Genomic DNA, 24949 nt, shown 5'->3' with positions numbered 1-24949 from the left:
AGTCACTTGAAAATATCAAAATAACTTTCATAATTCGTTTTGGAATTTCTAGCCGGTCGAGTTTGGACGAGGCGAAGCAGTTGCCTTGGAGAATGAGACAGAAATCCTGAGCAGTGGATATCCCTACAAAACCTCTATACAATCGACAAATCCCCTGGCATTTCAATTTTCACCATCGTCGGTTGTTAGATTCAGTTTTGCAAAGGAGCTTTGTACGTTTCAGCTTCTCCATTTTCTTGCTTTTCCACGTCCCGTAGGTCTCTTCTCCTTGTCATTCCCTCTGATTATTAGATTTTGTAGTTTTACCGATTTTTCTTTGCTGAGCCTTTCGCCTTTTGTCAAGATGCCTGCTGAATTTATAGCCCATTGCTTGAGATCGAGAGGCGAACTTGTAGATTTTGATATTTGCTCCTGGTATTGTGAAATTTTAGTACCCTGTTGACGTTTGTTATTGGCTGTTTTTGGGCTAAGGGGGGTAAAGGAGATGGGGGGAAGAAGCCTTCCTGGGAAAATGGGAAGACCAAATTCCATTCAGCTGCCGCGCTTAATATTGATTCTCTTGTGTGTGTGAAATCAACTGAATTGATTTGTCATTTGTGACTTGCTTTTGTTGCAGTTTGAGGATCTCGTGAGACAACATGGCTTCCGTAAATGAACCTCTATACCCAATAGCTGTTTTGATTGATGAATTGAAGAACGATGATATTCAAATTAGACTGAATTCGATTCGCAAACTATCCACAATTGCACGCGCACTTGGGGAAGAAAGGACAAGGACGGAGTTGATTCCATTTCTCGGTGAGAACAATGATGATGATGATGAGGTGCTTCTTGCGGTGGCAGAGGAATTAGGCGCGTTTATTCCATATGTTGGTGGCATAGAGCACGCGGACGTGCTGCTCCCTCCATTAGAAACGCTCTGCACCGTTGAGGAAACTTGTGTGAGGGAGAAAGCAGTGGAGTCACTAGGTAAAATTGGAGCTCAAATGAGAGAGAAAGAAATGCTTGAATACTTTATCCCTCTTGTCAAGGTACATAGTTTCATTTTCTTTATTCCTTTGTTCTTTCATTTGATATTCTGTCTTTGTTAATTCTTAGAGTTTGGTTGTGTATTAGCTTAATCTGTGGAAACCTCGTCTCTGCATTACCTAGACATTTTGAAAATTTGACATAACACTCAGGAGTGCATTTGTTTCATTCTGCTTTTGTTAACTAGTTGAACATAACAGACATAACTCACTTTTGTCATTTTCGTATTTTGTCTGGTTGCAGTAGTCACTGATCATACCTTGTGAACTATCTGAACTATGATTTTGTTTATCTGACATATAGAGCAATGGATAGCTCACCCTCTCTCTCTCTATTTCCTTCCTTCCTTCCTTCCTTCTTTCTTTTTTTGTTAATCAAACCTATGGACATGTTTAAAGTCTTACTCCCAGCCAAACACCATGAGTAGATTTCTGTTATGTGGATTTCGTTTATTGTTAATAAAACCTAGGACCATGGTTTTGTTGATCGTTGGGAGATTAGAAATTTTGTCTACTGACCGTTGTATTTTTATTTTTGGGATTGCTTTACGTGAGCATGGTGCCATATGGATTAGAGCCACTTATCCGAAGTATTCACCTTCTTTGGTTATGAGGCCTGGAACTGACATATATTGCCAGATGAATTAATTCTTCTTAGCGGAAGTGTTATACCTTTGTAATCTTGAAGGGTAAAGAATGGGAAAAAGGAGAGGAAGAGAGGGAAAGCAGAGGGAAAAGGGAGAGACAGATGGCTGAGAGGGGAGAAGATCAGTGAGAAGAATAGAGAATGGAGACAGAGACGACAGGGACTGCAATTAATCTGGCATTGGTCACATAGGCTAGACACACAGCGTTTAATGATTTGTCCCATTCACCAACCTTCACCTTCTCTTCATAAAAAGTTTACTTCTGGCTAGGAATGAGGTTATAGGTACTGGACAGCCCCAACTAGGACATGTGAACTATAAGCCACTGTGTCAGGGTTTGTCTGGAAGCCTTTTCTGCTTTCTCTGACTATAGTGGAGCTTCTTATTTAGACATAGATATAAAGCATGCCCTGCTTGTATATTGCACCTTATTCATTTAAGACACTTAGCTATTAGTGCTTAAATCACCACAAATTATAGGCTTCATGGTGCATCTTGCTTTTATCTCCTATGATGTTAGTGATGGATTCAGGCATTATGTGAGGAATTTTTCTTTTTTTCCTTTCTTTTTTAATAGTATTATACCATATTGCAGTTATAATGGCAGTGCATTAACTTTTCATTGATCATAATCTCCATCATGTAGAGACTGGCTGCTGGTGAGTGGTTTACAGCTCGAGTTTCATCATGCAGCTTGTTGCATATTGCTTTCCCTCATGCCCCAGAGACTATAAAAACCGAACTGAGAACTTTATATGGTCAGCTGTGCCAAGATGATATGCCTATGGTTAGAAGAGCTGCTGCAACAAACCTGGGAAACTTTGCTGCTACTGTTGAAGCTGCTTACCTGAAAACCAATATCATGTCCATATTTGAGGGCCTTGCACATGATGGTATGTGAATTTGATGTGAAAAATTTTGGCATCCTATCATGGATCTGTTAAACCTTGGTGAGAACAATATCAGGTGTACGTATTAAGGATTTGTAAACCATATTTAAAGGCATCGATTGCTTCCTAAGGCTTTGACAATGGGAGGAACCCAAAGTGATCGCTGCTACTCTAACAATGAATGACAATATGTGAAGTCAATTTACTTTCCGTATGTCCTTTTAAGATAAATTTGTGAAAATTGTGATTTAACGTGTAAATTGAGAATTAGATCTGGTTCGAACTTGGAAGGAAAGTCTTGAAACAATGTCAAATGGAGTATTCACTTGACTAAGAAAATTATAACCCAGCTGCATCAAAATATTGATGGACTAAAAGTAACTATGCTTATAGTGACTTGTAATCTCTCCCACCGTTTCCTTTTCTACCTGGAAGAGTGTCATTTTTTTTTTTCCAGCAGTAGGATGAATATAAAATGAAAGAATATGCACTATGGCCTATGGGTAAAGATAACCGTTTCATATTGTCTTTTAATATCATATATCCTCTGCTTTACTTTTCTCTCTCATAAAAATCCTTTTCATATGCGTTTGATATAATAAATTGGCATTCTGATTAGTTTTTTATTGTTTTAATTTTTTTTTACTAGATAATGTAGTTTCAAACCATTGACGTTGGTGTTTCAGATTAGGCTTTTAAATTTCCCTGCATAAAAAAAATTTGTTTCCCTTGTTTAAAATTGAAGGCATGGTGAATATCTGTGACTTATTTAATTAACAATTGCAGGCTGACCATTTCATGTTCATGCATAGAGCATTGTTATTACATTTAAAATTCGTCCTTTCATGTTCTTGTAGATCAAGATTCAGTTCGGCTACTTTCTGTTGAGGGTTGTGTAGCTCTTGGGAAATTGTTGGAGCCTCAAGATTGTGTGGCGCATATTCTTCCAGTTATAGCCAAATTCTCACAGGTATAACGTAACATTAATTAGGAAGATATGCATTTTGTGGTAAGCCCTTCACAATACATCATGATATGCATACTGTATGAGTGGACACAACCTGTCCGTGCCAATTCGCTCTCCTCTGTCAGTTTTTTTTGCCCTTTTGATTTTATCTACCTTAGTTGCTCTTCATCCTTAGAGAGCTTTGCGGAAAGTTCCTTGAGCTAATATTCTAGTTTGTGGAAGAGATGGAGTGAATTCATTGGAAGGAACAGAAATGATGAGAATTGAGAAGTTAAGACCGTTTTAGGAAGACACAAGCTTCATTACCTCCCCCTCCTCTTTTTCTACTTTTGCCATTACAACTTCTGTGGCCATCCTATATCTTAAAATTTGACAGAAAAATAGGACTCTACCAGGATTTCAAGGTGGGACAGAAAAATTGTCTCATGGGTGTGTGCAGAAATGTAATTCTTCTCCAATTTTTTTGACACCAATGATGTTTGTGCTTTTAAGAAGGAAGAGTAGAAACTTTATTCATAGGCTGTTATGAACATTTTATTCATTCATATAGCTTGTTTTATATTTTATGCTATAATTTGTTTTAGAATATTCACTGCTCGTTAGATTGATTCTTTTGGTGTTGTTCTTATATGCCTTTCTTATTTGCTGCAAGTCATGTGTGTTTGTTTAATTATAATTGAGAAATTTAAAAATTACATTGGTAGATTTTTTTTCCCTAATGCAAAGGATGTATCAATGGAAGATTAGAATAATTTTACCGCCAAATAGATTTCTTGGTCCTCTAGTGTTGCGATATATATTTGAGAGTATATTCTCTATTTCATCTTCATATGTATTATGTACTTGTTTTTGGTTGGTTTCTTTTTGTTTGATGCAGACTCATGCTAAGTTAATTATTGACAGGACAAGTCATGGCGTGTACGCTACGTGGTTGCAGATCACTTATATGAGCTATGTGAAGTTGTTGGTCCTGAGTCCACCAGGTAGCCTTTCATATCCATTGAATGATTTGGCTTGTTCTTCATGATTTTCCAAGATCCCTCTGACACTATATTGAAATCTGGTTTTGTTGTAGTGAACTTTTGGTTGTAAACGCACATTTTATCAGCCAATGAAGAACTTTTCCATGATTCATGAAAGAAAGTTATAAATTATATGCATAATAGGTTTTTCAAGAAGTACGTCATATTTGATATGAGGGATTTACTTCACCTATTCTGACTTTATATGATGATGAAAATTGTTTTTAGGTCAGACTTGGTTCCTGCATATGTTTGGCTACTGCATGACAATGAAGCTGAAGTACGCATTGCTGCTGCTGGAAACGTGACCAAATTTTGCCAATTATTAAATCCTGAACTTGCTATTCAGCATATTGTACCATGTTTAAAGGCATGCATTTTTACAAAAGATCTTAAAGTTATCATTACTTGTGAATTTTGACGATAAGATGTATATGGCTGATCAAGTTTGTCTGTTGCATTGTAGGATTTATCCACAGACTCATCTCAGTATGTTCGCTCTGCATTGGCTTCAGTTGTAATGGGAATGGCACCACTTTTAGGGAAGGTGAGAATTTCTGTCTAGAAACAGAAGATGTAAATCAACATGAAACTGAAATGTTGCGCATTTATTTGCTCGAATATCTGTGATGGGAGAAAAAATATTAGGCTTAGGCTATTTGAAGCGTAAACTATTTTCAGGCCAAAAAAAAAAAAAAGTGTAAAGTATTAGACATACTTTTCAGCAGCTCCTTGCATGATTGATGATCAAGTTGGAATTTATGGATTTCGGTAGGTTCTATTCCAAGCAATGCAGTTTTTGATAGGGTTAATTCTCAAGTTCTCTCCAAGGTGTACTCCTTTAAAAATTAAAAAAAAAAGAAAAAAGAATGTATTATATAGCGGATGGTTTATTTGAAATTTTAAAACTCTTAGAAAAACGGATTGATAAGGAGGTGAGAGCCTGTCAAAAGACTCTAGGCTCTGGTTTCCAATAATTTCTATCATACCTGAGTGAATAGATGTACACATTTGGTGCCTTATTTAGTTTCTTTATTCTTATAATCAATTCCGCAGTCAACCTTTTCTTCTGTCTTCACTTTACTTTTGTGGTGGTTTCAGGAGGTGACAATTGAGCAGCTCCTCCCTATTTTTCTTTCTCTTTTGAAAGATGAATGTCCTGATGTCAGGCTGAACATCATCAGCAAGCTTGGCCAAGTTAATCAGGTTGGTGGTTTTAAATTGATTATTCCAAGTTCTTTGGATTAATATATATTCTCAATTAAACATATTGCTTTCGACATGTTGTTCATTGAAATTTAGTATATACGTGCTTATACAGGTAATTGGTATTGACGTGTTATCCCAGTCTCTATTACCAGCTGTTGTTGAGCTTGCTGAAGATCGACACTGGAGGGTTCGACTTGCCATCATAGAACATATACCTTTATTGGCAAGTCAGTTGGGTGTAGGGTTTTTTTATGACAAACTTGGACCCCTTTGCGTGCAATGGCTTAAGGACAAGGTTTGTGAAGCTAGTAAATCTTGTGGTCTGATCAGTTTAGTCCTCTCATCTTTGAAGTATGTTTTATTGGCATTTATGGTTGACTAAAAGACTAGATTTGTGCTAGAGCTTTAATGATTACTGTTAATTTGTACCTCTTGAAACTTGTTAGCTGCTGCAATTATTATTAATGATGCATCTTGGTTCTTGGTTTCTCTACAAGTCTTGTATGTGTTGAAGCATGGCTTCTTCAGCTGATTTCCTTTTCAACTTTTGCCAGTTATGTAATTTGAGAGTGCTAAAATATCAATTTGGCAGAAATGGTGAACAGACAAGTGATTGACTCAACTTATTGTGGCTTCCTTAGCTATGTAGGCTACCAAAGAAACTGATAGTCTGTGTAATGATTTGCGTGCCTTATTTTTTGGTGAAGGGTTGTACGGAATTGTCCACTGGCCTTGTCAATTTCAAGAAATCATACTTGTTCACTATGCTTGCAAATTCAGTCCCATTTTTATTTTCTTTTTGAGCAACCAAGTCATACTGTCTTTACCGACAGTATTGGATATAATTGTAGGTATACTCTATTCGAGATGCAGCTGCTAATAATGTGAAACGCTTGGCAGAAGAATTTGGACCAGAATGGGCAATGCAGCACATTATTCCTCAGGTCTGTTTTTGACATTTTCCTGCCGATGTATATCTTAGTTTCTTGATATGCATTAGTATAATATTTCACCTTCACAGTAAAAGAATTTAAATATTGCCATGGTATCTGGTGTTCGATAGGCTACTATGGGGGTGGGGAACTCTTGTCCAAAGCCATGGTATCTGGTATTGAACAATCCATGTTATAAATGTGAGACTTGGTCATTTCATATTATCCCGCTCCTTTAGTACTCCTTTGGCCATCCCATATTATCTGATGAGACTGGTCATTTCATCCCACCTTTAGTCCTGGTCAGTTGGTTGCCCTTGGAAAGTTGACGTCCTGACAGTTATACTGTGACATTTCACTTGGCATTCCACCACTCAACTCTTCATAAGCACTCCTTTATGGAGTTATTGACCTTTAGCTTGACACCAATTGATGGGCCGGGAATCCTTTCCCAAAAGCTAATTGTTGATGTGGACAAACCATGCTATTCATGTCCTGTTTCCTGGCTAGTTTTCTTTCTTGCCTTTAGACATAGCGGATTCAATTTAATAACTAATCCTCTACAAGCCATAGAGTCATTTGCTTTAGGGAAATGCTACTGCCTTGAGGAAGCTGCTGTCCGACTATTTTTTCAAATGCTTAGAGAACAGTTGTACGTTGTACCTACTATTGAAAGGTTTTATAGAACAGATAATTAATGCTTATGTTAAAAATAATCGTTTATTTATTTTATTTAAAAAAGAGTTGGGTATTCATTCGAACAACATAATTTACAGGTTCTGGACATGATTAATGATCCACACTATCTGAATCGGATGACCGTTTTGCAAGCAATTTCTCTGCTAGGTCCTGTTTTGGGCTCTGAGATTACCTGTTCTAAACTGCTCCCTCTGGTCATCACTGCATCAAAAGATAGGTAAAACTATTCAAACCTGGGTCTTCTCGCATCTCCATTGGAATCTGTTCTGATCGCTAATCTTACAGGGTTCCCAATATCAAGTTCAATGTTGCAAAAGTGTTGCAGTCTTTTGCTCCAGTTGTTGATCATACTGTAAGTAGTTATTTTAGTTTTTCTCTTTTAGGATACCTCATACCAATGTTATGAATATTTGAATATGCCACTAAGAAAACTTTAGAACTTCTAACTTCATAATTATTTTCCAGTTACAATTTTCACATGACACAAGTATTAAGTTCCTGATTATTCTCAAGTGCTATTCTGTCTATGTTATTTTGAATTGGTTAGTTGTTGAGTTCTCCGCTCTAAGTTTCAAACATCTTGGTTGAATTGCTAAATTTAGCAAATTGACAAGCTAGAACCTAACTTCGCTCTTTGATGAGTGGTAAAAATATGTCAATATCAATTAAACTATGCTTCCGAGACTTCTTCTCTGTAGGGTTGCTAGTGTCATTTTTCATTCTTATGGCAGTTGAAGATTATATTGGAAACCAGTGTTTTAGTCTATTGCTCAACTAGCCGCTGTTTATTGTTAAAAACTGCTGTTGATGCTTACATTTTGAAATTGCTTTTGGGAACAATTAAGGTTCTTGAGCAGACTATACGTCCCTGTTTGGTTGACCTCAGCGAGGATCCAGATGTTGATGTTAGGTTCTTTGCCTCCCAAGCTCTTCAATGTAGCAATGAAATCATGGTATCCAGTTAGATCAATCTGCATATTGTCATAATTTTTCCTCCCTCATGTTTTTTCAAGTTTCTTATGTAACTGGAATCAAGTCAACTTGAAAATTATCACATTGATATTTGTTCTGGGTTGAAATGCGATTATACTAATTGCTATATTGTTCAAACATCACAGAATGTAGAACTGATGAGAAATTTTTGTAGAATGTAGAACTTGAAAATTTTTTTAGAACTGATGAGAAAACAAAGTTGTTTAAGCACAGGGTCTCAGGTTGAATTCGTGTGAATACCAAAAAAAAAAAAAAAAACTGACAAGTGTCAAAAGGCGCTGTCCACTCAACTTTTTTTTTTCTTCCCCGCAATTAAAGTTTGTTTTAAATCTTGTAAATGAAAAAGTGTGCCTGTAGGGGAGTTGCATGTCTATATGGTTGCTCAACCTAACTTAGTTGAGATTCAGATGACTATAAAAAGATTTCAAAAATTTGACATTTTTTTATAATTTTATTAGAAAAAGAATTGTTTCCTAGTAGAAAGTAGCGTTGCTAAGTAATGAGTGTAGCTAAAAAGGGAAAAAAAATTAATGGGTATGTTTTGAATGTTCTTCATTAATAATTTTTATAGAATAAAATTACGCCATTCAAAGAGCTCGAAACTCCCCGTTGGTTTATTATAAACGGATTACGCGCGCATGCATACTCAAATTATAATAAATGTTGAACAATATTGTATTTTGGGCTTGATGTAAAAATAAATAAAAGAGATTTACAGATTACTCCTCAGACCGGAAATTGAAGTAAAAGAAGGGGAAGGAAGTTTTGTGCAGTTTACATGGCAATGTTCTTGCCCATAAAAATATCTACAATTTGATGAGACCTAATATAATTTTTAACAAAGGCTTAAATTGTAAATAATTAATTATTTCAATCTTGTTAGATCTTTTTCCAAATAAAAGTCTTGTTTATTGCATGCATGGGAAATGATAACCACCTCTTAAAGTTGATGGGCTCAAAATCTATGTATAGCAGCATGCAGACGAGATGAAGAACCGCAACCCAAACATTCAAAATGCGCCGTTTTATTTGAGATTCTCTCATAGGTAAGTGATTGGACAGATTATTCTTGTATTCTTGTTAAGCCTCCGCTCTAATCTGATGAGGATGATAACATTTGTTGGAGACGATGGGAAAAACTGTGTCAATTCTGCTTACAAAAAATCCAGCCCATTCCTGAGAATGACAGAGCTCATCCTCCTTGAAAAGATTAAACAAGTCCTTTGGAAACTTGGCCTGAAAAAAATTCCTCGCATACTGATTTCTTCTCAGTCTGCTGGAGTAGATTAGACATAAAAGGAGTGCCTTGGAAAACGTTATTGGCTAATGCCTGCTAGTGATCTTATAAGATAGAAGCAACACATCCATTTCACCCAAGGCCGGTGAAGTTCTCATTTCAGATGTGTACAAAATGTTACAGATAGCTTCATGCAGCAACAAATGATCAGGATTGGAGGAAATATGCTTACACCTACAAACAATTGGAGCCATCCGGGTACAGCTTGGATTTCATTTGGACATTGATGGGTCGATAAACAATATGGATGAGACGGCAATTTGCGGTTTTTTGATTCAAGACTTCCGTGGTAACTGTGTTAAGGGCAATGATTAAAGAACCGGACCGGACCGGACGGTTGGACCGATTGAACCGTCACCCGGACTCGTTAACGGCTCGGTTTGGACCAAAAAACCGTTCGCATAGTTGAGCCAGATTGGACCGGAGTTGAGCCGTTATTAAGCCGGAAACTAGAGTTGGACCGGGAACCGGAACGGTTTTCAGAAAACCGGACAGTTTTTTAGCCTGACTGAAAAATACTAAAAATTTTAAAAAAATAGAGGAAAAATAAAAAAATTGATCCCCTTAAATATCCTAATATATTTTTAGACTAGTTATAACCATATAGTATTATTTCATTGAAAATTTCATATATTGTGATGTTAAAATCGTGAGTCGCTAGTCTTTTTGTTTCGATATTTGATCTATCTTTTAAAAAAATATTTTGATTTGAATGAATTGATAATTTGTAATATCATTAAATATTTTAAACATACAGAAAATTAAATATATAAGGTTTTAGTCCATTTTCAATGATTTTATTATAATTTTAGATTATTTAAATGCATTTCTAAATTATTTAATAATTTGATATTTTTCATATATACTAATTATATGTATATAATATTTTTTAAATTAATTATTGTGTCACCAGTCTGACCGAACGGTCCGACCGATCCGACCGATTGAACCATGACCCGTTGATCTTTCCGGTTTGACTTCCGGTCCGGCTTTTAAAACATTGGTTAAGGGGTTCATGAGAAAGCTACGGAAGCAACATTGAAGCAGAACTTCAGGGCATATCTTGAGGGATGGGGATCTGTTTGATTCAAGACTTCAGGGTCTTGGAAGCATCGTAATCGCCAGTAACTCAGCAGAAACAGTAAATTTGATACTCAGAAAATGTAGCTGGTCTCCCACTTGAAGTTTAACAGACTGACATTAGGAGACTCATGGCATTGAATTGGAATATCAAGCTTGATCATGTTTACCGTGAAGCTAATAGATGCACTAATTGGTTCGCCAAGAATGCCCACAATATTCAGGGACATTGTACTCCTGTCGATGCTCCTCTGATTGTTTAGGATCAGCAAAGCAAGTTTCTTTGTTTGCCTTTTCTCATATATGGCTTTGTCATAGCCATCTCTTCTAAAAAGAAAAATAATCATGGATCCGTTTTCCCTTCCTTTTCTAATATATACCTGAGCTACAGCTGAAGAAAGCAATGTGGTGAGCTAGCGTTGGAGATTCATTACGAGCTCCGCCATCTTTGAATGAAGCCAAACTGAATAGATGCAAAATCCTCAACCTCCAATAAGTTGATTATACAACTAACGACAGTTTTCATGAAACATGAGCATATATACACTCCAATACAGAATTTATTGCAAATGAATATAACACTAATTCTTGACAAGTTTCAATGACCATTTCAGCAAAGGAAGATTTCCGCTTCATATTTAAATAATCATAAATAAGGCAGTTCATCAGCAACAAAAAAAAGTAAACTATGTTAATCATTGGTAAAGAAAATGGCAAATGAGGGGGAAGATAGTAAGAATTCATTAATTCGAGGAAAAAGAAAAATTGAATACAATTAATAAGAGGCTTTTTTGTCCAAGCCATTAAGTAAACTTTCCTTTCTGTGCACGGAATTCTCTGCATCACTAAGGTTCGATCTAGCCAATCTAATGTCATTGATAAGAGATTCTGCATCACTACTCAAACCTTTCCTCCCAACTAAACTCACCCCAAAGTTGTTCAACATTGTTATCCTGTTCTCATCTCCCTTGATCTCACTTAATTCAACAACCCTCTTCTTTGAAACCAAGGCGTAAAGACAAAGGCAGCTAGATTCCAAAAATGATCCTCCAAACTTTACCCTCAGTAATGAACTAGAATCAAAATCATTTTTCTTTGGATTAAACAATGCGGAGAAACTCCCAAATGTCAAGTCAGGTTTCTCAAATAATTTGTTCAAATCATCACTTCCCTCCAAAAGAGTTTTATTTTTGTCAACTGAAACTGAGAGCCTTCTCTTGGCCACTCTCATAATATTTGCAGCCTCTCTCATTCCACTGAGAAACGCACCATGCATTGTTGCAGGATACTGTTTGCTAGTAGCCTCTCCTGCAAAGAACACTCTGCCATCTCCAACGGTCTCTGAAAGGAAATCATAATCATCTCCGGAAGACCCAATAGCAACATAGGAGTATGATCCATATGCGAAATGATCTTTTCCCCACCGAGTACAGACAGCCTGAACAGGATCTGGAACAGCAATTCCCTTAGGATGAAAAATACCCCTTAGAATGTCCATTACCCTTCTCACAGACTCCACTGGTGACATCATTTCAAACCTAATTGCAGCATCCCCAGCGACAAGGGCAACGAGAAGTGGGCCTCCAGAAACTGAAGAGTAACTATAAAATAGAAAAAACTCACCTCTCATACTCAGGTCTTCAGTCAAATGACCAAATGTATCAATGTTTCCACCCCAGAAATTATACGGGAACAGCATTGCAACCTTATTCAGCAGCCCAAAACCCAACCTATGAATTGCATCTTTCTTTCTTTGAGGAAGTTCTGGAACAAACTCTATCGATCCTTTTTTAAGAACTCCTAATGGCACAGTACAGAGGGCCATGTCTCCATAGAACTCTTGTCCATCAGCATATACCAATACCCCATCAGTTCCATATTTGATGCACTCTACAGTTCTTCCATAGAAAATAGGAAGGTCCTCAGCAAGGGCACGGACAAATCTCTCATTACCCCCAGGAATAAAACAATGATCACCACCCATTTCAAAAGGATCATCCTGGTCCCAATAAGCCATTGACAAATTAGACATTAAAGTAGCATTTGCATATTCCAAATTTGCAAGATGCCAATTAAATAGCATACGCTCTTGCGGGTCCTCAGCAACCTTGTAAGCACGCCGAAAAGCTTCGAGTGCAGTCCCTAATGAAACATCCACTGATTTAACTTCCTCAATCATCGCATGCCTAAGCTTACAAACTCTTTCTAACGACTTATTAAACGAAACCTCTATACCAGTATCCATCGCAGAATCCACAGCTTTCCCATCAGGTAAATACAGAGGACATATATCTCTCACCTTGTGCAGAGGCAAACCCATTTGCCTTGCAAGAACACCTAAGGGGTTACCATTTATACCTGTGAGTACACTTCCACCAAGGTCTGCTGCAGCTTCAACGCCATCACCCTTCATCTTCTTCGTCTTCACCCGTCCCCCTGGGCGGGTCCTACCTTCTAAGATCACAACATTGAATCCCATGAACACCAATTGTCTTGCAGCAACCAACCCTGCAAGCCCTGCACCAACGATTATCACATTACCCTTCTCCACACCATCAAAAGACCTCAACTTTGCTTCTTTAATAGCTGGAGCAAGCCCAAAGTTGATGTAACCATGCTCCAAGAGAAAGCGATAAGCCGACGCAACCAGCCCTTTGTACTCTGACCGAATGGACTGGAGGGCGTGATCATGGGTCAACCAAACCGACACATTAGTTCTCCACCGAGCCAGAATGTGGTTCCGGACCACGATGTAGTTCGCTTGCTCGGTCCCACCTATAGTGGAGACCACGTTGGCTTCGATTTCTTCCTCCGTCAGAGAGTCCACTGGAAAGCCCACGGAGATTGCAATTAGTGCTTCGACGTCGCAGTCTTTCGCAACTTCAGATCGCCGGTTCCTAGAAAGCGACGTGTTTCCGATGAATTCAGTGAAGAACTTCTTCCGCCGCCTACGCTTCCTGGCCGGGGGTCCGGGCTCCGCCGGTGATGGTGCGCTTCGGTTACTATTTTGGAGCGTTTCTTCAACGGGATTTTCAGGGACGGGATCAGAAGAATCGTCGAGAGCCTCCGATGTCGTTTCTTTGGGCAAAGATTGGTCTTCTTCCGGTGAATTCTGGAGATCGAGAAGCGGGGTCTCAGAGGGGAGAGGGGATAGAACGATGTCATTTTCCGGCGAAGAGTCATCGGAAGCGTTCGGATTATCGAGTTGTTCTTGCGGAGTGTCCGTCGTCGAATCCATTGAGGCCTTTTGCCCTTCAGTTCCATGGTCCTCTCTCCGTTTTAAGTACGTTCTGTTCTCAACTTCTCGATAGCCGAATATCTCACTCAAAACTCGAACGCAAAAATAAAATAAATCAAAAAATTCAGAAAACTTTTCTTTTTGGTTGTTAAAAATACTAACTATTTGATCATAAAGTTTGTTATGGCCAACAATCAATAGAGTTGTAGCTCATCCTCCAACTTTATTTGAAAATTCAATTAATTTCTAAGATCCCGTTTGATAAGAAGCATTAAAAATTAGGCATAGACATAGAGACTGGGATTGAGAAAATCTATTAAAAAAATATTTAATATAAGAAATTGCTTGTTATATGATATTAGCCCATATATGTGGGATTGAGGAATACCTTTTTCATGGTATTCTGCAATCACACCTCTGAGTTTGCCTAATTCCACATAACAAGCAATTACTCATACTAAATACTATTTGAATGATTTTTTTCAATTGCAATCACAATCCTTGTTGCTCATTTTCAATGCTTTCTACCAAACAGGGCCTGAGTTTAAAGAATAACTTGAGTGCTAACAATTTTATTTTTTAAATGATTAAAGATTAAGTTATGTTAAGTCAAAACTACTGAGCCCAAATTATAAAACTAAGTTACAATGAGCTAAAATTTAGAGATCAAGTTTTAATTGAGACAAAATCACAACAAAATAATTAGTTTTTTTTATACCTCCTGACTGGCTTGAGTTTTACCAAATTAAAGTTATTACTTTCTTTTATAATTGAATGTGACATGATTAATTAAAAGAAAAATCATAGCCATGGCATTACGATTCAAAGAGATGAACTGGGAAGCTCATTTTCGGTTGAAGGAAAAAGAAAAGAAAAGTTAATTTTTGAAATATAATTTGTGCAGTAGTATTCCTTTTTCCACACTGTTTTGAGCTAGTTACTGTGCTCCATTTAACATGCAATCACTCTGATTAATCATTTAATCTATTACAATTGAAAAAAAGTATTGCTTATTAATTAAGTTTTTTTGGGGGGGGGTTAGCACCAAGCAAGTTTCTTCCAATGCATAATAAATGTTAATGTAAATTAAGTCCAAGTCTTTTTTAAGGAAATTCAAATTGGAAATCTATACTAAATAGAAAATTTATATTTAATGGGTTAACTAATTAAGAAAAATAATAGAAATAATAAGAGAAAACAAAAAACACTCAGTTTAGTATACACACATTGGAAAAATCTCCAAAAAATGATTGTTGAATTTTAAAATTTTAAGTCAGAAATTATTACAAAAATATGTTGTTATTTTACTTTTCGAGTGTAGTCATTTAATCTGACTATTTATTTTATATTTTAATTTTAATATTTTTAAGATGAGCACCTGTCTCCATATCTGAATCTAAAATATAAAACTTATAGCAATTTCTATTATTGTTTGAGTATAAATAATATAACTCATCATGAAATCCAACGTCTAATTATATCAAGTTGAAAAATATTCTATTCTATTTATGGCTTTCTATCAAGATTAAATTATATTAATACATTTACAAATGCTCATGCCAAAATGAAGTTAACCATTGTATTCAATGTTGTTTTGCCTTTTAAATCAATTAGTGTTACTTGCAAATTTGATCTTAATGGTAAATTCTTGAAGAGTTAGATCATGTTTGGTGAAAAAAAATATTTTAAAAAAATGTATAAAGAATCAAGATAATCAACACCTATATTTGGTAGACCGCTAGTAAATTTCTTCACTATTTTCATCTTGGAAATGAGCAACAAATTTTTCCCATAATAATGTAAGTGAAAATTAGCACTCCTATTTACCATGAAACGTTGACTAAAGTCATAGAGGGCCTTAATCGTGGAAAATCATTTCACAAATTTAATATCTCATACTTAAGTTGTCGTAACTCTTTATTAAGATGAAGCCCGGTCAATAGAAGACCATTATTTTTTGAAGAATTATTTTGATGCTTTCAGGAAAAAAGTTGATTATATGTGATCGCAACATTAATTTCTTTAATTTACAAGAGTTGATCTAATTGATAAGAGTCGACTCATAACTTATAAAATTATGAGTTTAAATTCTACTATCAATATGAAGACCTTGTTGATAGGTGATCTGTTTTTTTGAGTAAGAAAGCATGTAAACTTTAATAAACCCTTAAAACCCAACTCACCTAAGGTTTTTTATATAACAAATTAATTTTTTATTCCTCTTAATTTTAAATTTAATAATAAAAATATAAAATTCTAAAAAAAATAAAATAAAGCACGCTAATCATATTGTCAGATAATTTTGTATTACATGCATCTCCAAAGTAAACTTGTTACTAATCTATTATTAAGCGACGCAATTACAAACTAAGAAATGATGATTACTTTCCAGTTCCCACTTATCAGTCAGATATGTAGTGGTAGAGGAATACAATAACCTTTGATGTTCATTATCAGTCTGTGTGTTTGTGCTACATATATGCGCTCGTATTTATTTTATACATATACACAGTGAGATGGTGATAGATTTGTACAAAGATATGATTGTAATAAACTAGAAAAACGAGTTGCTGCTCAAAGCACCTCAGAATATGAAAGGGAAAATGATAAAAGATATAATAACATGTTCCACCTCTTGGTGAGAGAATCAGGGCATGCTATTGCTACTGGGGTACGAATTTCTGTGACTTTCTCAATCTTCTTGGCACTGCACAGTCTGCTCGCTCCCAACCAATCCTGTGGTTCACATTGTCGTATACAACCAGATATCCTCTCAATGAGACGTCTGCAAAAGTCAAACGCATAAAGACATTAGGCATAGGGGTATTCTAGTTTCTCAAGTATTACTTACAGTCTTTAATATAAAAACCAGATAACCAATTTACAGATATTAAAAAAATTAGTCTAGTCAGTTATTTATAACAAATTAATGTTGATTTTCCTAAATATCATTTCTAATCATGTACATGGGAATTACACTTGATGTAAACTTTCTTAATATGTACGATCGATAGGGGTATTTTAGAAAACAATTATAAATTTAGAAGATAAAGTGAATTAATGTTACCAAAGCAAATCTCTTGTCTAACTCCTATATTTAGGATCTGGAGTAGTTAGCAATCCATATGTATATTATTTGACTATAAGATATAAAATAAATCCATATGCATTAATTATCTTGAACATAGATAAGCTTTCATTTACCTCCAAGTATAATTGAGGATCCATCATGTACATCGGAGCCATCAAGTATAGCCAAGCATACATTCCCTTTGTTCTGCAGCATAGCAGTTTGTTGAAGGAACTAGCATTCACACTATGGTTGGAACTAAAATTGACATATACTTACGCTTATAATCAAATAACCCTCCGGCGGTATATGAAACAAAGCGGACAAAATCCACCATTTGCTTCCAAATTTAAGAGTCAGAGTCTTGAAGATGTGATTGACATCTTTGACGGATCTGCATGTATATATAACACAAAATATAAAGCAGACTGTCATTATGATTGATGTTGCTCTAAGGTGAGCAAAACTGAAGCAAAGAATATAATACCCATTTTTCTCTCGAGGTATTTTAAACAAAAGTTAAAGCAAGCATAGCGTTAGAAAAACAAAATAAAGAACTAATCTTGGACATTATGATGAAAATGGGACATGGCACTGGAATATGAAAAATCGGATGTGTCTAGCTGCAATCGAAGATTGCTTCATGTGTGAGCCAGTTCCTGAATAAATCAGATAAATACCTCATTGTTTCTTTTTATTTGGTTACAGGATTGATAGTTAAGCAGTTTATGAATATACCCCGTGTGTTTTGATATTTCAAATGGACATGGGATTGGGATATAGACGTTGGAGATTGATTAGTGCCTAGGATACATGTCTACAGGGAAAAAAAAATGCAGAAGTCAAGATCAAGATCAGAGAAACCATGTAGAAAGTAAGAAAGAGAACATATGAAGGAACAATGATTTAAAACAGAGTTCTGGCAAAAGAAATTAAAAATAAGACAGCTTGAAGCTAATCCAAAGGCGTGGTCCATCAGATGATTTCTCATACCTGACCACAAAATTAGCTCGCCAGCAAATAGGCAAAGTTGTATCTGAATCATCTTGGACAAGTCCAAGCTCAGAAACTTCTTTAAGCTGCACAAATACATGCATAACAATGAAATTCATCGAATTTAATGGAAGAAATTTTCATCGTTATCCAGATGGTATACAATATAGACAAAAAGAACTCACAGAAGCAACGAGATTCAGATACGCCTCCTTTGTAAAATATGTATAAGAACTGCCAGTATCAAAAACCACCTTTCCTACTTTGCTGGGTCCATTTAAACCAAGCAGGCTATTTCCATAACGTAATCCCAGAATCTCGCTTTGGTATAAATCTCTGTACAGAATATATTCCATGTAGAAGTCAAGACTATCAAAACAAGGAATCGCAAATACCTCAAATAAGATGGTAAGAAATGAAAATGCAGGTAGAGTGCACCACAAATGAAAACATGCAGAAAAATCAAGAAATAAACATTAATGTGGGGATTATGAAATGACATCAGAGGTCTCTACTCACGTGGTAAGGACATTGACCATGGGTGCCCAAGTCATACCCCAATATGGCACAAAATCGTCACCCAAGAACAAGTAGCCACCACCAGCTTCATGGTTACTTAGGCAATGGCCAACCACATTCTTAATAATCCCTTTGCTTGCCAACTGAAAAGGTAGACTGACTTTAGCCCTGCTGAGTCCCATGATTCCGTCTGTTTTTGCCAAAGTGTTTAAAAGTAAGCCCTCTTGATCATATCCACACCTTTGAATGGAAATGGTACAATCAGCACTTTTATGGAACACACATATCCAAAAAAAATGAGAGTCACAGAAATGTAAATACATACCCGAAAACTAAATTTAAATTGGCCTTGGACCCATTTGTTGTGACAAGATGAAGATAATCTCTAACGAGAACCCCCATGGAGGAGCTATGATCTGCATATTCAATCTCATAGTCACACTGTTGGAAATTGTCATGATTTCCATGCCTCTGATTTTTCTGAACTTCAGTGCAAAGAGAATCCGTAGGTGCTACTGTGCTTCCTCTTGCTGGCTTGTATAAGAGATGTGCTCCCTAAATCAACTATATCCTTTGAGTAAACAAATTTTTTCCATCTCAAAAACCCATTTAAAATCTGAAAAATAACCATTATGATCAGCTGATATTCTATTCGTTGGCTTAACCATCTATACTCTCTCATATTTTTGTGCTTCTATTTTTAGTTTTTCCTTTGGAGGGATGCATTGGGTCAAAACGGTTTTCCAGGATATGCGCACATTCCAATTATTACCTTCATGTATGTTCATATTAACTAGATATAGATACAATGAGAAGCTAAAATCCTACCTCAATCCAAGAATATGACGCACCCCAATATGCCTCTAATTTGACAGAGATTGATGACACATGAATACATAAAATTATCTTGAGAAATTGACTGACACTCTAGAGATGAACAATCAGACATTACCTTTGCACAGCTTCTACACGGAGCATCACACTGAATCCACGTTAAGTCACTCCCGGTATCCATATCAAGAAAATAACGCCTTGGAGGATTCCCAACAAGTAAATACGTGAAATACAACCTACATAGAAGTGACAAGTCTGAAAACCATCATGCACATACAAATACTAACTTCCTTACATATTAAAACAGAGACACAAAAATGCCTTATGTTTGAAACAGAGGGAGTGTCATTTAGCAGATGGGGCAGTATATAAACCATGGGAGTGGCAATGACTGCAAAGCACTGATTTGTAGTTTATCATGTGATAAGAAAGCCAGCTTATATAAAGGAAATTTAGAGGAAAATTTATTACACCAGCTCAATACATACACCACTTGCTTAAAGATCCTCAATTAAAGGAAATGCATAATTTAGAAGTTGACGCAGTTGTTGGTGGCAAAATTCCCATAAAAGCGTACAACCAATAATTGCTTTCCGCTGGATAAAGTAGTTTTTGACTTATAAATGAAACAAACAATTCAACGTTCAAAGCGATGCTTCTCATGTTTCAACATACCCATCTGGATAAACAGTGCCCCGAACTGGAAAGACAGTGGAAGAATCAGCTGCTGCAACTCTAGAAGCAACTAATTTGTTGATATCGGGGGCTCCTTGGGAGACTAAGTTCTCTCTCTGGACGTCGGCAAGTTTATCCAATTTAAGCTTAACATCCTGCTGACCAAGGATACCGAATTTGGGAAACAACGGGAAGAAGAATGAACCGGGCCGATCTTCCCTCTCAGAATTACGGAATTCCTGAAGGGTTTGTGAAGAAACAGAACCGTACAGGAAAAGAGCGAAAAGGATAATACCAAAGAAGGAAAAGAACTTCGTTGGACCGCGAAACAAAAGTCTTCTGAACGAAAATTGACGCCGATGATCCGATGGGTATGGTCGAATTGGCAGATCATTCTCTGGATATCGTTCTTCGTTGGGTATCACAGAATCTTGAGATGGAGAAGAATCAGTGACAGTAAAAGCAGTGATTGTTTTGCCCAAAGAGGGCTTATCTGGCGGAGGAAGAGAAATTATAACGACCCCTGTAATGCTCTGGGGCAATTCATCTTCTTCCATCTCTCTATCGCCAGAAGATTGTTCGATACTGCGAAGAGAGGAAGAAGCCAGAAGACAAGGACCAGTCTCCGCCTCCAAGTCCATATGACTTGCATCGGTCAAACTAAAAGCTGTGAAATGGAGAAAATTTGCGTTCACACTTTCACAACGTACCATCCTCAAACTTCCCCATGTTGGATTCGAGTGGCCAAACAAGCAAATTGACTGATGCTGCCATGCTGGAATCAGACGACTTTCAGAGATCCACTCAGCGGTTTCTTCAGCCACGTGTCAAGGAAAGTGCCCTCTTTTTTTTTTCCTTACGAAAAAACTAAAATCTGGATCTTTCACCAATGAAAAAGGAAAAGTGCTTACCTTTTTATAATCCATTTCACAAGGAAATGCCTTTTTATTATTCTACTAAAAAAATACGAAATCCTAACTTTTTAATCTCTTTCTAATGCTCTTTTTTATTTTGTAAAGTGTGATAATATAATAGAATTGAGGCAGCATGCTAGGGTCCCAATTTCATTTTCAATGCATATATGGAGGTAAAGGCTTTTGAATTTTGCATTCATTAGATGTTATAAGACATAGCCTTCGGCCATCATTCCTCTTTAAAATCCTTATATTAAGCGAAGACTGATTTTAATCATTGTTCCATACACATGCAACTAGGAATTAACCCAACCATTAGAAGAATTACAAATTTCAAAAATTTATGGTCCTTGTCTATTAAGCTCTCTCTATACAAAACTTGTATTCCTTTCCATAGCCTCCAACTCTAAACCCAGCTAATGCCTTTCTAAGATATGGATCATTCTCGGCATCGCCACCAGCTCAAAACCAAATGCTTGAAAGAAATATGCATGATGGTGCCAACCATGCTGCCTCAGAAGCACCGATGTCAGATCCTTTATCATGATGTACAGGTATAATGTGGGGTTTTCAGAAATTCAAATCTCTCATCACATTATCTGTTCCCACCTTCAGGATCAAATAGGCTTCAACACAAGTTAATGTTTAGAATGTGAGTAAAATGATATGTTCGAAGTTTGAACATCAATGAGGGATACAAAATCGCAAGAATGATATGATGCTGTTACCATGTTTAGTATGTTTATGATCATTTGCTTCAATATGAAACAAAGATCAATAACCATTTTGAAGGAATGCCGAAAAAGTTTTAATGGAGGATGATTTTATGTTTGCCTATATTGAACAAAGAGAAAGGAAGAAAATAATGGGTTGGAATGAAGTTGGATAGAAGGTTATGTTTGTGAGGCATTGAGGTTTACTGTGTATTATATAAAATGATTGGGGTAGGCGAAGAAAATTAAGGTATAAAATTTGGGTCCCTAGTATTAAATACTTTGTTTTGGTAAGTAATTGGTTTCTGTATAAATTAATGTGGATTTCGCCTATGATTTTTTTCAATAAAACAGCTTGTTTTGTTCAGCCTTCAAATTTGTTTCATTTTTGGTTTCATATAAATTAGGTAGATTCCGCCTCTGATTTTCTCTATGTAGCAACTTGTTTTGTTGAGTGTTGTAGTTTTTGTTTCACCTTTAATTTTCATATAAACTAACTTGGGGTTCACTTTTAGTTTTCCAATAAATAAAAACTATTTTATAGGCACTTATAGTTTTTTTTTTTTTTATCATATGCTTTCTTTAATTCTAAAAAACTATTTTCTTATAGTTCTATATATAGATATAGAATTCTTTTCAAAATTTAATAAAATAATATGGCCTCATTTTAAAATATACAACTCCATCCATATCTCTCATAGGGAAATTTTTTTCGATTTTAAAAACGTTTTAAGGAAAATTCTGAAAGATAATAAAATTTTTAGCATTTAATAAATTTGACCTAATTTTTTAACCGATGGAAAATGTTGCATTTGGTCTCTTTAACTTAGTTTCGATATTTTTCACCGAAATCACAGAGACAGAGGACAAGAGCTGATTCTAAAAAATTAATCATAAAGTAATATTATTACATTAATTAATATTATATAAAGTATATCTAATTTTTAATATCTATCAAATTAATTAAAAAATTGATTAATTTTACGTAAAAATATTACTATGGGGGAAAAGTGAGAATCCTTTATTCACAAAGAAGAAAAAACGAACACCAGAAGTATCTTTGAGAGTACCTCATCATTTGTTTCTCATATAGAAAATGTAAGGAATCATCAAAGACATTAAAATTATCTAAAAGTTCATGTCCAGTCTCTTTCTAGCTTAATGTTAAAAGCACCGATAGCTTTTCAATTCATGAAATTAATTAAAAGTAACAACGCAACACAGTCCTTTAAGAGTTGGGGTGAAATTTGTCAGTTTGAATTATTAAATCTTTAAAAAATCATTAAAAAAAATGAAAACTAAACCATTTTTTGTCAGTATGATATCAAAATGTCACTTATTTTACATAGAATCTAATAATGAAAAGAAGCTCACAAAAAATATTTGGGAAGATTTTCAAAATTAAGAGACAGGTAATATCTCAACCAGTCTCTTAATCAATTATCAAAGTTAAAAAATTCTATAATAACAGACGATAATTACACAATTTCATATGGAGAAGCCTTTTGGCTATTCACCATGATCACACCAAACCAAAACCATTTTCAAATATAGGTCAATCAGTATCTAGCCTCACAAAATCCTTTTTACTGGGGGCAATTTGATATTGTTATAGGAGGATCATACTATGCATTTTATGCTTCAAAACAGAGAAACTTGGGCTTATGGAGAAAGTAGATTGAAGAATCAATATTAATGAGCAAATTGAGAATATTGATTTTCAAATGCCACAATAGGTTTTGAAAACAAGTGACTTTTAGTTTTCCTTGGTTTCAAAAATCCAAATTGGATGCTTGTTTTCGTTTCCCTTTTTTTTTTTTTTTTCCTCCATTCCCATTGGTAGATCCCCTTTTTAGGTGTGGGTTGCGATTACTCTACAGAGTGATAATCGAAATCATAGATGAAAAACTAATAGAGTTTGGTAGTTGGAGTTAAATTATCATTATTTTGAGTATTAGCAAACCATTTAGGCCTAGTTTTGTATTTATTTTTTAAACGAAGTGTTTCCTATTTTTTAATCACATATATCTAAATAACTCGATGCTTTTTTGGAGTATATAGAGTAAATTTTTTCCTCTTGTTATTTTTTAATTAAATTTAGTTGAGGTGAGGTAATCTATTAGTCTTTTTATTGGTGGTGAAATTTATTGCAATGTATTTATCACAATATCCGCCGTAAAATTTTTCATACAGCAGATATTAATTTTTGAACCATTTTGAATATATTAGCGAAGATATATAAATATTTTATATGAATTTAATTTATTTATTTTTCTTAAATTTAAGTATTAAGTAAAAAGTAATTTTTCTACCAAATCTACACATATTTTTTCTATTTGGAAGGAGATACTCCTCTTGTTTTATTTATTTATAAATCATTTTCAACATATTTTATACATATTAAGAAAAACTTTAAACTTTTACAAATTTATCCTTATATTTCATATAAACAAAATAAACACAATAATAATTAAAGGATAAAATTGTATATTCATATAAATTTTTTTTTCTCATGTCTTATAAATGGAACTAAAAAGTTTATTCTCTTTCTATCTTGTAAATAAGACAAGAAAAATATAGAATAAAGGGGAGAGGGAAGGAGAGGACATAAAAAAAAGGGGTAATTAATTATAATTTTTTTAAAAATTCAAAGGGCAAGTTTTCGGCCGAAAAACTGGTAAGATGGGTATTTAGTTGTAATTTGCTCCAGAAATGAAAAGGAAAAAGCTGAACTCATTTATTTTAAAAAATAAATGTGAGAGTGTTAATCACAGTGTAAATGAGTTTCTCAAAATGCAGCATTTTCGCACATAGTTCACGCAGAGCAGTATTTGGATAGTTATTTTTATTTTTTACGGTATTTTGATAAAAATGCCAGGTAACTTTGCTTCGTCCTTGTTTGTGTCCTCGATCTCAACGTCTTTTGTGTGTGTGTGTGTGTGGGAATGGTTCTGTCTCACGCGCGATGAAATATCAAGCATGAATTTCAACTATTACATCTTTTTATTATTTAATACTTTTTCGTGTCTTTATTGTAAGTTATAAATAACTAATTTATAAATAACGAATCATTAGTTAAAATTAATTAAAAATAATAAATATATTAGAAATATAATTATTTTTAAATATGTCTTTATAAATAAAAAAAAATAAAAAAAATGCGTGAGGTGACATATAAGGGGAGAATATATCTTCAACTTGTTTATACGTAATTGGTCCGTTAATTTGG

General features: G+C 35.2%; 3 protein-coding genes across 6 annotated transcripts; 1 reads left to right on the top strand and 2 right to left on the bottom strand.

The window, feature by feature from the left end:
* Nucleotides 1–55: 55 nt before the first annotated feature.
* On the top strand, nucleotides 56–8537 carry LOC114729320 (serine/threonine-protein phosphatase 2A 65 kDa regulatory subunit A beta isoform-like). Of its 4 annotated transcripts, none has more exons than XM_028916306.1 (13): nucleotides 56–212; nucleotides 617–1031; nucleotides 2322–2568; nucleotides 3423–3535; nucleotides 4436–4515; nucleotides 4783–4924; nucleotides 5021–5101; nucleotides 5656–5760; nucleotides 5876–6058; nucleotides 6615–6707; nucleotides 7472–7611; nucleotides 7680–7746; nucleotides 8240–8537. In XM_028916306.1, the coding sequence occupies exons 2-13, from the start codon at nucleotides 639–641 to the stop codon at nucleotides 8357–8359; spliced, it is 1764 nt and encodes a 587-aa protein (XP_028772139.1). In that variant the 5' UTR covers nucleotides 56–212; nucleotides 617–638; the 3' UTR covers nucleotides 8360–8537. The 4 variants fall into 4 exon arrangements, with proteins under 4 accessions (XP_028772139.1, XP_028772138.1, XP_028772137.1 ...); XM_028916305.1 differs by having other exon boundaries at nucleotides 56–253; XM_028916304.1 differs by having other exon boundaries at nucleotides 56–257.
* Nucleotides 8538–11372: 2835 nt separating this feature from the next.
* LOC114729313 (lysine-specific histone demethylase 1 homolog 1-like) lies at nucleotides 11373–14032 on the bottom strand. Its single transcript, XM_028916296.1, has one exon. The coding sequence runs from the start codon at nucleotides 14000–14002 to the stop codon at nucleotides 11540–11542; it is 2463 nt and encodes an 820-aa protein (XP_028772129.1). The 5' UTR covers nucleotides 14003–14032; the 3' UTR covers nucleotides 11373–11539.
* A 2388-nt stretch (nucleotides 14033–16420) lies between these two features.
* LOC114729314 (aspartyl protease APCB1) lies at nucleotides 16421–20689 on the bottom strand. The gene is made up of 9 exons (XM_028916297.1): nucleotides 20094–20689; nucleotides 19537–19654; nucleotides 18910–19139; nucleotides 18585–18824; nucleotides 18251–18401; nucleotides 18066–18151; nucleotides 17352–17466; nucleotides 17207–17279; nucleotides 16421–16787 (listed from the first exon to the last, which is right to left on the bottom strand). Exons 1-9 carry the CDS (start codon nucleotides 20648–20650, stop codon nucleotides 16666–16668), a joined length of 1692 nt encoding a protein of 563 aa, XP_028772130.1. The 5' UTR covers nucleotides 20651–20689; the 3' UTR covers nucleotides 16421–16665.
* Nucleotides 20690–24949: the final 4260 nt, after the last annotated feature.

Source organism: Neltuma alba, unplaced genomic scaffold, assembly GCF_004799145.2.
Source record: "Neltuma alba isolate B1F8T4 unplaced genomic scaffold, ASM479914v2 tig00012628_pilon, whole genome shotgun sequence".
In the NCBI taxonomy this organism is placed as follows: Eukaryota; Viridiplantae; Streptophyta; class Magnoliopsida; order Fabales; family Fabaceae; genus Neltuma; species Neltuma alba.
The sequence above is the reverse complement of the archived record's forward strand: the minus strand, read 5'-3'. Positions and strand labels throughout refer to the sequence as shown.